The sequence below is a fragment of the Spea bombifrons genome, chromosome 9, assembly GCF_027358695.1.
Source record: "Spea bombifrons isolate aSpeBom1 chromosome 9, aSpeBom1.2.pri, whole genome shotgun sequence".
NCBI classification, from domain to species: Eukaryota; Metazoa; Chordata; class Amphibia; order Anura; family Pelobatidae; genus Spea; species Spea bombifrons.
Genome location: NC_071095.1, coordinates 1,056,342 through 1,074,303, shown reverse-complemented (window position 1 = coordinate 1,074,303; position 17,962 = coordinate 1,056,342). Strand labels below are relative to the sequence as shown.

At 38.3% G+C, this 17,962-nt stretch overlaps 1 protein-coding gene across 1 annotated transcript in view; it reads right to left on the bottom strand.

Moving 5' to 3' along the window:
- The window catches only part of TRAF3 (TNF receptor associated factor 3), a 37,433-nt gene extending 20,391 nt beyond the window's left edge, over positions 1-17,042 (bottom strand). The window contains exon 1 of the mRNA XM_053475594.1: positions 16,920-17,042. Coding sequence (XP_053331569.1) covers positions 16,920-16,926 — 7 coding nt within the window. The 5' untranslated portion in view covers positions 16,927-17,042. The remainder of the gene's footprint in view (positions 1-16,919) is intronic.
- Between the last annotated feature and the right edge of the window lie 920 nt (positions 17,043-17,962).

Genomic DNA, 17,962 nt, shown 5'->3' with positions numbered 1-17,962 from the left:
CTAAAAGGCTTCAAGGCCAAATCCAAGCACGCAAGAAAAAATAAGAGCGGAAGAAGAATCACATTCAACGAATATCAAATGTGCTCATCTATTACGGTTTCTGTTATGTTCTTCTTTAGTTTCCCTGACTCACTTCCCCTGCTTTAAATGGGATTTCAGAATATCATACACATGGGTTGTAATAAAAAAAATAAGTAAATAAAATGTCAGAACCTATGTAAATTGTTTACTAGTTCTACATTTTTTTCCCTGACCAATGCATGTTCCTAACCAGAGGAGTGACTTCCCATGCCAGGATTCTAAGACTGAGTTCTAGCACTCAGCCTTTGTCCCTGATTGGCTGGAAATTAATTTCCAGAGGCTCTATACGTTAGACAGACAGACTAAGGTCAAAATGTCAAAGTATCTCCTGAAACTGGGCTTGGCCACCTTATTCTAGATTCCAAAAAGTTCTCAAGTAACCGTCATTATTTATAAAGGAACCAATATACAAAAACGTACTAATTTTCAGAGATGATATTATTAAGAAAGACTAAATTACAAAACAGCTGCTCTAAAAAGAAGAAGAGAAAAAAAAGAAAGAAAAAGGGCATCGTTCCCATTGAAAAGTATTTAGAACGATTAAAATGACTTTGACAAGTCATCATTTTCAATCAGTAGTTTGAATTACTTCCATTTACAATTATTGTAAGAAAAGATGTTGCCAACACCCTTTTATATAGATGACAAAGTGCGAGAGAAAATGAGGTTTATCATGTATTGAATTTTTATAAATTCGCCGCAGCAAGCATGAATATGCAATCTGCTTAGTGAATGCTAATCAATCGCATTGTCTCATAAATCAAACTAATTATATGTAAAATAACCTTCTCTTTCACCACATTAGAAAGCCGCCGTGCACTTTATTAGCCATACTTGGCTATGGAGCTTTTAAACAATTAACGCTCTTTGGCTGAAAAGCTAAACTTCAAGATCAGATCTGGTGCCTGGGAAAGGCAGGTGCACTCGACACCCATTATAAAAGGAAAAAGGCATGTTTTTGGGTTTTTTCTTGTTGCTATTTTTATTATTGAAACCCCTGCCTTCAATAATAATGAGAGAAAACCTAGGCTGCCCCCAAGGATGGGTAAGGTTTTTTGTATGAGGATACCAGAGTCCGTGGCAAGCTTTGTCCACCACAGACCCCAGTAAATGTCCACCATGAGCAGTGTTCATACCTGGGAACTTCTGGGCTCTGGCTACCCGGAGCCTTCCCTTTGAGGGGCGAGGCCAGGACTGCCCGCCGACGGCAGCGCTCCGGTGACGTGGGTGGGAGTTCCCCTGAGAAAATGTCTCTCGTACCCCTGATAAATGTATTTAAACCTGAAAACAGGGTATCCGACGTGGCAAAAATCTCTTTCAGGGACCCAGCAAAAAAAGGCAAGAACGTCCAAGAGGCCAGGATATAAAGGCCAAAAATGTCTACAAGAAGTATAGGAAGAGATCCAGGAAATCCTGCAACTGAAAAAAAAAAAGAAACCCACAAAAGAGAACCATGAATTTTCCCTATTTTGGAAATGGAGAGGAAGCCATATCATGTTAATGTATAAAGGAGTCGGGTATACTAATGCGGAAGGCACTCAAAGTCAGACTGAGCCCCGCGGGAATGTTAAGACGTCAGACTACCCCTACACGATAATTACCAATCTGTCATCATGGTGTCCTCTCACGATGCCATCCAGAAATGATCTTTACACAGCCCCGAAACTCTATCTGTTGAGGAACTTCAACACGAGCGAGATCTGCTTGATGTTATCTTGTTTCCCGTCCTGACCTTTTAATAAATGATGCTGGACGGTGATCATTCGGAGAAGGGAACGGATTCCCAAAATACAAAGTTATGTTGGGGAAGATGATGGAGAGAGAAGAGAGAGAGAAAAGAGACTGCCCTCTGTCCACCCTTAAATATATATTAATATACAAGCTAGAAGTACCACCATTAAAAGTAAAGTAACTAAACAGTAATAAACACCTGGACCGCCACTTACTTGACAATAACACACCACTAATACTACATAATTTTAAAATCAATCCGGCCAGAAAGCTGGCACTTTTTTTAAGGTTCTGATTCAACTATCAGCTTATTTCCGAGCACGATGGTGAATAGCTTTCAATATGAAGATAAATGGTGAGTTTTCTTTGCATAGTGCAGGAACTGAAACCCCCAGGGGTTATGGTGAGACCCGAAGGTAACAAGAACTGTATTTCCTTAAAGTTTTTTATTATTATTATTATTTGCTTCTAAAGCAATTGATTTTTTAATAGATGATTTTTTTTTTTTCATAGATGATTTAGAATTCTGTGTTCTGTCCAGCACTCTATCTGAAATATATTAGCATACAGTTTATATATCTAAAAATATTGTAAATTAAAAACTACTGACCTGGATAAATACTTCCTGTAAAATAACAGGAGGAAGAAGAGGTGATGAAAATAAGCCATTTTTTTAAATTCTATTTTTCAGTCTTGTAAGTTAAAGATCATTGCATTTTAGACATACCAGTTCCTTGTAGTTAAAATCTGAATTCACACTTCCCATCAGGGGCTGAACTTGACCGAGAACTAAACTGGGTGCAGACAGCGGTGTACATCTGGCTAACGCGTGAACGCATAGAACGGCGAGACCCTCGGCCGTCACGGAATACAAAAACAGGCAAGCAATTGCGTGCGGAATATTGGTCGTTAGATGAAATAAAATGAAAATAAAAGTGTTAACGCTTCTCAGACTTCTATTGTGTGATAAGGGGAATCCCATTCACAGGCGTATACAGACACGTCGCTCATTGCAGCATTGAAATTAGCATTCGGTTTCCCTGTAGTGAGAATTATTTTCACAAGGTCGCATTTTTACCCATGACACGCAGGATCTGCTTTAGACCAGAAACCAACACGAGACACCAATACTCTTCTAGACAATGATTATATATATATATATATATATATATATATATATACACACACACACCGGTATATATATATATATATATATATATATATAATATAATATATATCTATATATATATTTCGTCCTGAAATGTATGACTGATAATCAGGCAAAGCAAGGGCTCTGCCCGATCTGACCTCCATTGCTTTGATCGAGCGAGTAGAAACAAGACATTTTCATAAGGTCTAAAATATCCAACGCAATATTCCAAAGAAAAATAAATAAAATACCCCCCGCAACCCAGTCGTCTGTAGAGAGACAAAATATGATGCAAAACCACAAAAGGAAAATTTTTACACAAAAATAAAAATGAAGAAAATTTGTAAAAGAAGGTCAGAGCTTTTTATGTCGTTAACAGTCATGGAAATCCACCAAAGCAGGCCTTGAACACCCATGTAGCTATTGGCACAATTTAAATTTCATGTTACTCACACGCTCCGGAGACGGTGTGCAGTTTCTAAGCCTACGACCAAAATGACTATTTGAGATTTCAAACTTGGAAAGGTTGAATTGTCTTATTTTGTTTGTGTCAAACTCTAAATAGCATCTACAGTCGAAATGGCGCCGGAAGAATTTGCTGTCAAAGTAAAAAGTTGGCCTTAGAATTAACAGTCAATGTAGAAAAATACTGCTGTGTTTTATTTGTCAAAGGAAGAAGATGAATTGATAAATGTGGTGAAATCGCCATCGCAAACTATGGAAAGCTCCAGTTGGAAACAGACAGCAATCCTACATGCCTAATCCCCCTTAATTGGGTTGCTTTAATAGCACACCCTGAGTTTGTTAGGGGAAGAAACCTAAACCAGACCAGGAGACCAACTGTGAGCACAGTGTGTACAGAGCCAGCCTTAAGCGTTCTGGCGCCCTGTGCGGACTATTCCTCTGGCGCCCCCCATCCCCCCAAAAAAGAAAGGAAAAAAATCTCCCCCCCCGCCCCTTCTCACTATCTACCCCCCCTGCCCCTTCTCACTATCTACCCCCCTCTCTCCCTATCCTTACTTACCTTGTTGCCGGAGTCCTGCGGTGGGAGCGGGAGGCCGCGGTGCACGCTTCACAGCTGAGCGCCAGAGCGCAGTGCGACGGAGTCACGGAGAGCGAGGGGCGCCGGAGCTTACTGAAAACTTAAATTAAAACACAGTTTTTTTTGTTTTAACTTTATTTAACATCCTCCGTGTTAAATAAAGTTAAAAAAAAAAACTTTATTTAACACGGAGGATGTTAAATAAAGTAAAAAAAAAAACTAAAAAAAAAAACCCTGATGTTTTAATTTAAGTCCCGGGCAGGCACCCCTGTTGCCATGGCGCCCTGTGCGGCCGCACACCCCTAAGGCCGGCCCTGAGTGTGTATGTGTTAATAAACCCAATGACCTTTTCTGATAGTTTTCTGATAATTTGATCTCAAGCTTTTCATTTGTGAAGGTTCTAATACATTCACAGACCGAATCACAATGGTACGTTGCGGTGGTTTTCCCCTTCAGATGATATTTATCAATCAGCGTATTCTTACTATAACAATTCCTATTAAAGCATTAATAAGATGACGGCGCCGGAAATACAATCTTAAAAGAAAAATCCAAAAAAAATCCAAAAATGGCATTGTGGGATTTTATTTTCCATCTCACTTGACCGAGTGCATTAAGCACAATTTAGAGGATAGGTCACACACACAAACAGATTAAAAGCTTCATTTTTCATCAGACAATTTCACACTTGTATCTAATTGAGCGTACGGCTCAAGGGTGTCCTTTACTTTAAACCGCACTCGTTCAAGTCTTTTCCTTGTTGAATCCTTTATTAAAAATGTTATGCAGTTGAAATAAAACACCTCTCTCTTTATAATTATGGAATGCTTAGTACACAATACACTCGGTGTCTCAAAGTCAACTCATTTTTTACATGGGCCAACAATGACTGAAATGAATGAAGAAGGCCTTTTTAAATGAGTTACAATACATATTATTGTAACAAATACTGGTTATTAGCCTATATTTATTCTTATTAATAATGAGAAGGATCTGCAGTGAAAGTACCAAACCCGCCATGGCTTAGCTGATGGAATGATGCCATACTTGTTCTTGATGACACCGTTGAAATGAATAAAATCTAGTTGTAGCATTAGAGGAGAAGGGTATAGCCCATCATAATATCTCACAGAAACTCAAGCAGGTTTACGTCATATTACAATTTACAGCTCCGGGAGATTCCATAGCACTTTTACAATAGGGAAGAGTTAAAACAATAATATTTACCCAAGTAGCAGCCAGTGGCCTAAGAATTGGCCAGTTTTGTGGTATTTTGGCTAAGGTGCCGTGTAGAAGATATGATGCTTCCATCTAGATGACCAAGGTTCTACCTAGCTCCTATGACCATAGCCCTCCATCGATAAGGACAATGATGCGGGACCCAGGTTTCCTCAAGTGCACTTCATCTTACTTTTCAACCCCCATACTTTTACATATACTCCCTTGGAAGCTTGGGGGTCTGTAATAAAACGGCCTAATAGTTGGGATAAAAATTTCTCAAAAATTCCTGCACTGTATTTTGAAGACCATGATTTTTTTGGCAGATAACTTTTCTGTTCAGCTGTAACTTTTCTAATACACGGAGGAGCCAGGAGCCACGGTGCTCCTTTAGCCATCGACCAGTACTAAAAAGCAGAAATACGTGGCCAAAATCAGGCCCCCTAGTTAAAAATTCCCTGGCACATACAAAGACTTTCCCTTTTTTTTTTTTAGATAACTGAATAAGCAGAATAAGGCCAATTGGTTGTTAAGCAACGTTATAATCAATGTTTCTATTTAATTCTTAAGAGGAATCTCACCATCTTTTCTCATATTAACACCTGCTGCTGTATTAATGCCATGCTTAGAAAAAAAAATACTAGAGGTATTTTCCATCATTCATTCAATGAAGAATGAAGAATTGAAGAACGAGAAGTGCTAACATTGCTTTAGTGCATCAAAGCTTAAATAGCCAACTTATGAGACATAAGCTACAAAAAAAAAAATAAACCTACACTATAGAGTTAAAAGCAGCCATAAAAAAAGACAACAATCTGATAATTCACCAACGGCAGTAAAAAATTAAATGGCGATTAACAAAAAATGATAAACAGAAAAAAATATATATTAATCAATGATTAATGTCTTTCCTCACTGTCAGAACTCAATAATTTGATCAACCTATTTAAATGTTCTTTAAAATAAATTGCCTGTTCAGGAAATCTTAGGAGGATATCGCAGCAAAGGGAAATACCTGCCTGGAATATTTCAGATTATTTTTCATAATTTTACATATGTGAACGCTACTTCCTCTATGGAAAGTTTGTAAATGTTTAATATTGGCACCTCTTTTATATTGTAAATAGAATGTGACATTTATAATAATTCATAATAGCATGGACTATTTTAACTGCAAAACAGCATTGCTTGCCTACTCAAGTCTAAAAATCACCATTTATCTCTATATTGAGGTTAAAATCTACATAGAGCGAGCCTTGCTTAGCTCTTATGAAGCCTTATGGCGAAACGCGTTAGGGTATGCGAATAAACTGCCGTGGATAACATTTATATAAACATATATTTATATTACTGAACTTATTATAAGTAAAACTGATGTGGAAGTTTGACAGACAGATGAAACTTCTTTTAATTAAGTGGCATTATGGTATCCGTAGCCAAAACCATGTTGCTATATATTTTCCATAAAAAAAAATAAAAGAAAATTTTATTTTAATCATCAGTGTATTCCGGCCTAGGGCGGCAGGTCCAAGGGATGGCACAAAACCGGCAGGTTGTCCAATTGGGCGATCAAGTCTTGATCAAGTGTGCTGCTGTCCAATGGGCCGCAACAAGGGAGATCTCTAATCATATACACTATGATGGCGGCGGCAGTACCCGATCCAATCATCACATCCTGGCCCCCATCAGCAGGGATAGCGGTCATGGATATAGTTAGAGATGACAATGACTAGCGTTAAGATAAAGATCTGTATAGGTGAAGGTTGACCACATACCGCACATCTTGTTTCCCCCCCCCCCATCTTACGTTACCGGTTTACCATTGTGCTAAATAAATAATTGTGCAAGAAAAACCTTTTGCTAATCTATATTGTAAATGTAAAACAACCAATGATGTGTTACGAGAGATCGCGTTCCAGTTGTGTCAGATTCCCGGAACTCGGTGTATCAATTCAATCATCGTTGTACTGCGCCGCTGCTTTTGCAATCAAGTAATTACAAAGGTACCGTTTCTGGGTCTCTAGCTGTCGGTTACCTTAGTTGCTAAATGATAAGGGAAGCAGCTATGTGGAAACCCGATCTGAAAGGATTTCTTCACGGATCTATTACTTTTTTGCAAAATTCAACAGGTTTATTTAAAGTTAGTAGTCTCCAGTAATTAAAAAGGACATGATTTACTCGTTTGATTTTAAAAATAACACGAAACACTTTGCATGGGGTAATTAATGCAAAGATTTTAACATAACATTGAATGGTTACATCTTTAGAAGAATGTCAAAGTGTGTCATACACGGGTAAAAGATCTGATCTGTATAGCGAGCGTGTTCCAGTTCTTAAATGTATAGATCAAAATGTATGTTTTATATCACTGTGTATAATGTGTTAAATTACATAGGGGATTAATAGCAACGGAATGTGGGTGTGTGTATACACTCTCCTTATCATAAAAAAAGATGCCTAAACCTGTATAACCGGGATAGTCCTCTTGGGTGGATGCGAAGATCAAAGGTCAGTAGAGACCTTTTAACGTTAACACGCCACGGTTCATCCTCTTTTCCCGGCCATCAGAGGATGTTCATATTTCATCCTAAACCAAGAAAAATGAGATCTATATCCACGCAATGGTCTTTATAGAAAAAAATATATATGTATTAGACCCCATCATTACTGCACGAATATTCCTGCTCGGTTATCTCTCCCCTGCTGTTAGGTTGCTGATTGCGAGTGATTGGTCTGGGCAGCCCTTGTAACGATGGGAAGAAGGAGAGAACCTTAGGACAGGAACTAAATTGTTCTCAAGCTTATTCCCAAGATCTTCTTGATATAAAAATCGTTTTTAATCGTGTTTAAATCAAATATCTTCCAAACAATTACACTAAATTAAAACAAAAGGCTGAGCTGGAGACAACTTCTTCTCCCAGCCCTCGGCTCATAATAATCACCTTTTCATCCAACAATCCGAAAGCCTTTACTCAAAACGTTACGTAGAATAAGGCATTATTTAACTTGTTATGCGTACAAACGTAAACTACGAATATCATCTATCATTGTTTTTATTTTATTGCATTATTACTGGTGCAGAAATCAGGATGAAGTTAGATGATTTACCCCTTTATTTTGAAAAAAAATCTAAACAATTGGTAAAACAGTTAAATAAAAAAAAAAATCACAATTTATGCACTAATAACGAATATAAATTTAAAGCATGCAGGGGCTTTGCAGTTTAAAAATGAAGGAAAAAAAGGAAACATACAAAAGCTAAGATAAAAAAAGGTGCAATTCAGCTAAAAATAGTCATCCACATCAACGATTCTGGTGGGGGTTCCGGGAATATCGATAATAGGTGATTGTAAAGCACAAACGACACAGTATGGTTCTTATATTGGTATTAAAATCCCGTGCAAACTCTTACCTACCAATTATAACGACCATCCGTTAAAAATACAGAACAGCTAGAATCTGTTCATCTACAGTAACACAAAAACACTTTCTTTAATCGCAGCTTAAATTCAGAATTCCATTTCTTTCAAATTGTAAAGTGAAACAAACAAAAAAAGCTGGCGAGAAGTTGTGCAATAATAATAATAATTATATTCTTATATATACTGTATTCAGCAACGCGTTTCGCTTAAAACTAAATATACTAAATATACCAAATCATCCCTCGAACGCATGCCACTTCCAAAAAACCTAGCGTGTGTGACTTATATTACATGTGACTGCGACTAATTTCAGTAACTCGATGTTTAAAGGGGATGCCGCGTGGACAAAAATACCATTCGTATCATATCAATCTATATATATATATATATATATATATATATATATATATATATATATATATATATATATATATATATATTAATAAAAGGAGGGATTGACCTCCTTTTATTTTATCTCATTTTGCTCCGATAAACTTTGTTTATTAGCACACCTGGAGGCCGCCATTGCTATCAGTGAAGTCATATTTTGGGTGACTTTCCTTCTTAGGAACACCACTGCTAATCCAGCTAGTTGCACCATAGAGTTTCATAGACTTCCATTAGTCAGAGTGTCTGGCTGGGGGATTAAGACTGAGCCATTCTATAGTTTACCACAGGTAGTAGGATAAGGCGTCACAGTAGATCGGGCCAAGATAACAGAGATAAAATTCAGGAAAATGGCTAATATGCAGCTGTCCGAAAACATTATGCAAAAACTACAAGCGTTCTAAAGGGAAAACAGCACAATCGTTCTGAAAATGCATTTTTAGTCTGAATTAGTAATAGAATTTGGTTGGAGTTTCCCTTTAAGCTTTGAGGAAACTTCACAGAAAACAGTATTAACCACGAGATCATAAAGGACCTACAACGCTGTCCAACCAGCCCTTCTCGTCACCTGTGTTGAAACAACCTACCAGGAAAACGCCTTGAGAGGTTAAGTAATTATAATGTAGAAAAACCTATTTTTCTATTTCTTAGATCACTCAGAATTCTCACTTGGCATTATGACTTTTTTTTCCATCGCAGGAACATCCCAGAAATGTGGGTTTTGGAAGCAGACAGGAATTACCCTGCTCTATATCATCTGCCAATTTTAAATTGTGTCATTTATTTGATTTCTACGTCGGAGATTATATTTAGAGAACAGAAGATCATAACTGGACACTGGAGAAGAAAAGGAGATTTAATACAGTGATCCGAGTCGCCGTCCACAAAGATGTCATTAGCAAAAATAACAAATCGGGAAGAAAGTGCAAGGTGCCTTCAAAGCCTATGGGGGACCTCAAACATAATATAGAGATGGGTATATTGTGGATTCATGGAGAAATCTAGTTGCAATCAAAAGCAATCATTTTTCCCTGTATTTGAAGAAAAAAATGCTATATGGACCTTTAAGTCATTACGTGACTTCTTTAGAATCAACGTTTTTATTAAATTACCAGCACTCTTTGGTGGGTATTGATAGTAAGTGAAGACAACGCATATAAATGAAATTTTTGATACAAAACGCTTCCCTGACTTAAAAGGATTCTTTACTTTTCCATCAAATAGCTCAAAAACAGCTTGGCGACCCAAAAAAATAAATAAAAACACACGGGGTTAATGTTGTAAATGACTATTGTAGCCGGAAACAGCTAATTTTTAATGGAATATTTTCATAGGCGTACAGAGGCCCTTTATCACTCCCATCACTCCCATCACTCCTTTATCACTCCCATCACTCCTTTATCACTCCCATCACTCCTGTGTTGCAATGGCACGTTCTGTTCGCTGATCCAAGTTAAAGGTTAAAAGGAGAATTGATCGTTGGGAAATTAGGTAATTTCCCATGGAAACAGCCGAGGGACCCCAAACTTTCAAATGTTAGTGTATATCAATCTGAACTTTTAGATCTTAACACCCTTTCTTCTAGGTAATTGTATTTTTCTCCATTGGGGGGGGGTCTGAATTGGTTGACTATATGTTATAGTAAAACAATTTGTTATCTAATTAAGCTTAAAAGTACATATTTCAGCTACAGCATTTGAATGAATAGAGACTGCCAGGTTGCTGTAGTTGCTTGTGGTTCTTCAAACCAAAACTATTTAGGGACTATCTGACTCTGTAAGATCTCTGCCAAAGCCGTGTAGACTTCCACACCCAAAATTTCATAAAAAAACCTTAATTTTTGACTGCATTCCAGCCAACTGTATCTTCACTAATGTGTTTCAAACGCCACATGAAACGTTTACAGTGAACAAATACTCTTTCAAATGGTGGAATAGGTAGTGACTGCCAAAACATACACTATGTAGGTGGCAGATGACTTCATTTAACAAAAAAAAAATCTTACAAAGATTTTCAGATGTAACAATACAGCAAACACAATGAGAATACCATCACTGTCAAAAACAAGTTTAAAGAAACAAAAAAAAGTACAAAACAACACAGTAAACTTGTATAAAAAAAAAAACTGAAGATCACATGGGGACAAGAGGAATAAAACAAAATAAATCAAAGGAGGCGCTTGTTCTGCCAGAGGCACCACACACGATGGAAAATTTTGTGGATTCGTGATCAATAGCTCATTCCTGTTGTATCCAACGTTATGCATGTTTAGGCAGGAGAATCATAAAATCATACGTAGTATCTTCTAGAGATGCGGCCTGGACCCTGAGCTCAAAGCAAGTGTGTAACAAGCAACAAAGTTACAACAAAGGGACACTCGGGTGTCACAGTTTGGATATTCAACCAAGAATGCACATTAAAGTATTCTTCAAAGTACTTTCATAAGCATTCTTCAAACCTAGGGAGAAAAGTACTTCTATTTAGGAGAAGCTAAAGCTCCAGAGCTACAGCAGAACAACCCCTCCATGGCCCAACACTGATTGGTTGTTTGAAGCATTTAATCAACCAATCAGGCAGCAAAGTGCACCCATTGAAATAAATGTAGCGCTAAATGCCCAAAGCCCTCCCTGAAATCATTCTTTACTCAAGCAAAATTGAGCCAGGAACACTTGATTGCTATGTGATATAAAATAAAAAAAAAGCAGGGGTGTAAAGGTTGTTGCCATAGAAACTGAAAATGCCTCTTCGGTGTTTCGGTATTGTTTTTTGTGATTATTAACTCTTCGTGGAATTACTTAATATGTAATAGAACACAATTAATGTTTCATCTAAGTGGATCAGCACATAAGTATTACCCTCTAGTAAAAGTATTAAGTCCTGGCTTGTGCAAAAAAAAAAAAATTAAAAAAAGCCCAACAAAACCCTCATTGACTCATTCCTGACGTTATTCTTCGGCTGATTGAGTCTTTGAAAAACTCCCTATATTGCCCACTTATAGCACGCATTCCGATTTAACAATACACAATTAACTATTAAAATCAAAAGCATCTATTATTTCAGTGATTAACGGAAAAAATCCCCCAGTCATAGAATGCTTTTCGTGGGTCTAGAAACACTTACTCCACTCAATGAGTACAGCTGCAGCGCAACTCCAAGTGCTGTACTGCGCAAAGCATGAGCACTAATAACTAGATAATATTTTGCAGCATAGCGTAATAATATATTTCAACATGGATCCCGTTTAAGTCGCATTTCAGGTCTCCAACTCCTTGAAAGGATGGTCAGCGAGCGCCTGACAAAGTCATACCCTCTTTTTTTTGCAAATACATTCAAGGTGCTAGTCTCGCACAAAAATAAGCCAGTGATGATAACAAAGTCCTTGTTCATGTCCAGTACTAAAGAATTACAAAAGATATTCCATCAAAAGGCCTACTTGTGCACCAAGAAAACACAACTGACGGTTATTGGAATCAGGTGTATTGCAGGTTGGCTAGAAACCACTTCCTGGTGCCAAGGGGGTAAAAACCGTCCAGGACCGCCATCATGAATCCAGCACCCTACGCTTTCCTGCAGGGGGCTCGGTGAAGCCGGTGCCGTGAGATGCCCAGCAGGGTCACGTAATGCATGTATGTGACCTCAATGGGTGCCTGATGGCCCCCGCAGGAAAGTGAAGGGTGCCAGATTCAGGATAACAGCAAATAGGCAGCGGTGTGGCGAGTTCTGCATTAGGTGTGATGGGGAGTAGTGTATACTACAGTGTCAGAGTCAGTGTACGTGTGTGTAAATGTATAGTGCCAAAGTCAGCATGTCTACTGTATTGTAGTGTCAGATTTAGTGTGCATTGTGTTCGTTTATATATGTGTATGTTTATATATGTATAGTGTGTACATGTTATTGGATAGTGTGTGTATGTGTTTTAGAATGTAGTGTTAGTGTGTATGGTATTGTGTATGTTAGAGTATGGCATTAGCACGAGTGTGTATGTCAGCATATAGTGTATGTATTAAAGTATGGTGTTAGTGTGTGTGTGTGTATACACGTGAAGAATGTTAGTGTGTGTGTGTGTGTGTGTAAGAATAATGGTTGAACATACAAGCTTGAGTCTTGCCCCTTGACATGGAGAGGTTAACCGAAGTACTCTACAACAGCCCTCTGGGAAATTTCCCACATATCTTAACTTCTTTACAAATTAAGACAACTAATAAGCAGAAAACATTAAAAACAATTAACACCTTTACAAATAACAAAGACTATGAATGAATTATGAGCAATATAAGGCCTGCCTGTAAATAACTAACGAAGATACAAATTAACAACATTTCAGAATCCACACAACCCAAGGCGCTTGTGTAGAGCGCCCCCCCGAGTTCCGGCCGTGCTATGCGAGATCAGAGTATTCATAAAAACCCGGGAGTAGGAATTTCAGCCCAAGGAAAACGATGATTCCATCTGAAGAGGAGACCTCTGAGGTCCCAGAGGTCTTGTGTAACTTTACATTTTTACCAATACTGGCCCAAAAAAGGTATCAGCTTCTCAAAATGGAAAGAATGTCACGTAGATTCCAAAGCAGCGCAGATCATAAGCGACTACGCAAACGGGCCATTTAATAACAGAATAAGTTTATGAGACGATGCCAAATAGAACGAGTAAATGCCATGAGCTCCTCCCGAAACAATGCAGGACACGCAGCGATTACTAACGATGACAAGCTTCGTAGTATCGCACATTCTTGGAATACGGGCTCGGATTGCGTCACACTCACAGCGCCTTACAGGGAGCTAAACGGAGGGGCAGTTTACACCAAGGTTTTTGGGGACACAAATATAATAATGTGGCTTTGCCAGGAGTGTACGTTTTTAAGAACCTCGTATATATTTCCCTTCATGCTCACGTACCGACCTGTAGAAGACCAACTGTAGCTACAAAATCAATATACTATATATATTATATATTAACACCATGGAATTATTACTATTTATTGTTTGATATAGCGCCATCATATTCCGTAGCGCTGTACAATGAGTGGACCAGACATAACAAGTAGACTTACAGAGACAACAGGTGAGGAGGGCCCTGTTCAAAGGAGCTTATAATCTAGATAAATGGCAGAGGCTGCAGCTTCCACTTAAATTGTAACAGATGTTTTAGATAAGACGTCTTCAGCAAAACAGAAAAAGGCCAACGGATTCACTCGTGCCCTAAAAAAACAACAACAAGATCTTCGTAGACTGGTGTGGATGGGGGTCATTTATAATGAACACGTTGTACAGCGCTGCGGAATATGTCGGTAATTCCCCCCTTCCAAAACATAGCACCAACTACATCTGCTAAAGGTAAGAGATCTCAATATGTACGGCTCGGAGGAAAGAAGACAGAGAGCGTGGATGTAACAGAAACACTTGTGTGTGTGTGTATATATATATATATATATATATATATATATATATATACACACACACACACCGGTATATGTATATATTATACATACAGTATATTTAACAAAAGTATACGAGGGATGTTTATTTCAAAGGAGGAGAACCGTTCACCTATCTCTCCCGGGCATCATCTCCCCGCTCCCTGTTATGTTGCGGACCTGGAGCGGCTGCCCTAGGCCTAGTCGTCACTGTGTGTAAGGGGCCGCTGGTGGTTAAAGGGACAGTCTAACGTCCCATAGAGCCTCACCAATAACGATTGCCTATTAAATAACCGGGGCAGTGAATGAGTTAATGAATCATTTAAAGGGGCACTCAGCTATTATATGCAATAAAGTGAGTATGATGGAGTTTAAGTAACTGCTTTTGGCCTCCAAGTGCTCACGGATTAAATTCTCCGGGGATTTTTCTTCCCCCCTGTTGAAATTTATGCTACTTCTCAAATCTCAGAGCCTCATGGACCCCGGCCCTTGTTTCGTAAGGGTCCTCAACATTAACCAAGTATGTAGAACCAAAAGCAAGGATAGGAAAATATTATTGGCTCATTCCATTAGACATGCCTACCACGAAACTCACACTGTATCACTCAATCGGGGAGGAATTTCAAAGGAGGAGAAATGTTAGAACAAGAAATCATAATCTAAAACTAAAGAGTCTGAGGTTTAGATGTAACATAAGGAAGTTTTACTTTACTGAGATGGTGGTAGATAAGTGGAACAGACTCCCAGCAGAAGTGGTAGAGGCTAATACAGTGAGTTAATTTAAACATGCATGAGGACTGATTAAGGTTTGAGTCTTTACATCAAGAAAAGCAGGCAGGCTAGACGGGCCAAATGGTTCTTATCTGCTGTCAATTTGGGGTTTTTAACAGGGTTCAGAAGATATTTTATATAGAATACTCTACAATATTCCGGCAATTTCTAGCTAATATGATGATTAAAAAGAAAGGAATTCTTGTAAATGAAAGGTTGATTAGGACATGGGAGGCAAACCAACTGGATAAACTTGATTGCCTTGGTTGCCCACCACAGTTTTAATGAGTCACAAAAGGTCGAACAAGTGCAAGTGCTGAATCACAATGCTCTATTTACAGATCTCTTTTGTTATAGCCAAGTCCTGTAAAATGACAAAAACTTCAAGGAGGGACAATTATTTATTAGGCATTTACCAGAATACGTACAGCGCTACGGAATATGACGGCGCTATATAAAAACAATCAGTAATAAGCGTTACAAAGTATTTGGAATTTTCCAGCACTCAATCTCAATCAACACAAGTGGAGTGCGCTGCAGGAACCCCTCTGACTCTCAAAATATACACCCTTTCCCAGCCAGGGAATAATATTAATAATATTATTATTATTATTAATGAACCCCTCTGACTCTCAAAATATATAAATATATACCCTTTCCCAGCCAGGGAATAATAATAATAATAATAACAATGAACCCCTCTGACTCTCAAAATATATACCCTTTCCCAGCCAGGGCATAATAATAATAATAATAATAATGATAATAATAATGAACCCCTCTGACTCTCAAAATATAGACCCTTTCCCAGCCAGGGAATAATAACATAATAATAATAATAATGATAATAATGAACCCCTCTGACTCTCAAAATATAGACCCTTTCCCAGCCAGGGAATAATAACATAATAATAATAATAATAATAATAATAAATAATAATAATACATCAAAAGAAACTCTCTGGTTCTCAAAGTATTAACCCTTTCCTAGCCAGGGAATAATAATAATAATAATAATACATCAAAACGAACCCCTCTGGCTCTCAAAATATTAACACTTTCTCAGCCAGGGAATAACAATAATAATGATAATAATAATCCTCATGGAAAGGAACCCCTCTTAAAATATAATCCCTTTTCCAGCCAGGGAATAATAATAATAATATTATTATTAATAATGATAATAAATAATAATAATAATAATAAAAATGAACCAATCTGACTCTCAAAATATAGACCCTTCCCAGCCAGGACATATTAATATTAAACTGCGGTGCTTCAATGCATTAAGATAAGTAGCCCACCAAACCAACAAACAGAAACATTAAACGGCCGGTGTGAAGAAAGTCCTTTCCCGTGAATAGAAACTACAACCAACGTGCCTGAGCTGCTTGTGAATTCACATGTGGTAAAGCAGGGATGTTCCCGAAGGATGGGTCACGGAACGTCCGCTGCACACCACGGAACACCGAACTTCCTCGGATTCCTTCCACACAGGCAGGCGGCGCGAGGCTGCTCAGCGGGGACACGGCCCCTTTAATACACGCTTCGCCCACACGCGCCTTCCTGCAGCATTAGAAGCACACTGCGGGCCACGGCGGACGGTACACGGGGTGATCACGGAGACCTGTAGCTGCAAATACCCCCCTTCCCCTCCCCCAATAAAAGCCGCACGTCCCGATCCGGTTAGAACACGGTACCTACTGATCATCAACAAGGATCCGGTGGTTTGTACGATTGGCCCCGGGGCAGAAGTCAGCACGCTGGAAGCCTACGGGACCCTGGTCTCCTACCTTCCCTCTTTAGACGGCGTGCCCCGGAAACGTGAGATTCATTCATCGGGGCATGTGAAAACTGCCCCCATGTTTCACCGCCAGCTACAGGCAACTATGGCTGAGACTGCTTTTTTTGCAAAGCTGGAAAGTCCCTAACACAGAGACACACACGCAATCACACACACATACTCACATACACTCACACACACACTCACACATGCTTCTCTTCCGCTGGAAATCCCCTGCCCAGCCTGTGTGCAAAAAGCAAACGGATTGTGGGATTCCAGGCCCTGGGTTTACTAAAAGTGGCTGCTTTATTAGAAATAATCGTCTGTATATAAAACACAACTGATTAATATCGAGACAGAAACGAACTGCATGCGATGTATCTGTGTTTTGGTTTTTTTTTTAATTAATTTTGAAGAAATTTTAATTAAAAATGAAAAAATAAAATACTGTTATTCTATTTACATAAATAGAATAAATAAAACATAATTAAAAACAATAATAATTTGTGTATTTGTAAGATCTGAAAACTATTTACGTTAATCACAAATAAAATGCTATACGCTCGCCGTGTGAAATATGTATAAAATAGCGCATTTACACAAACGGATAATATGAAATGCCTGCTAATATATATGTATTCTTATTTACTTGGTGAAAATGTGGTTTGCGTTAATATATGTGGATATGAAAAAGGATTTTAACGCCCTTATTAATTCTTACAATATTCTTACAATTCACAAGCACATATTTTGTATTTTACTGCCATTTGTGAAATTTGGGCGAGAATAAAACACTATGTAAAACATAAACCCATCAAACGACATACCTGCGGGTGCAAAAGTATGGAAACTATTAATAAAGTACGTCCTGGCGTAATAAATACAGCGGGTGGATCTGTTATAGTAGGTATACATACATTAAACCGGAAAGCGCTATGATTCTGCGGCCACAAGTTTCTTCTAC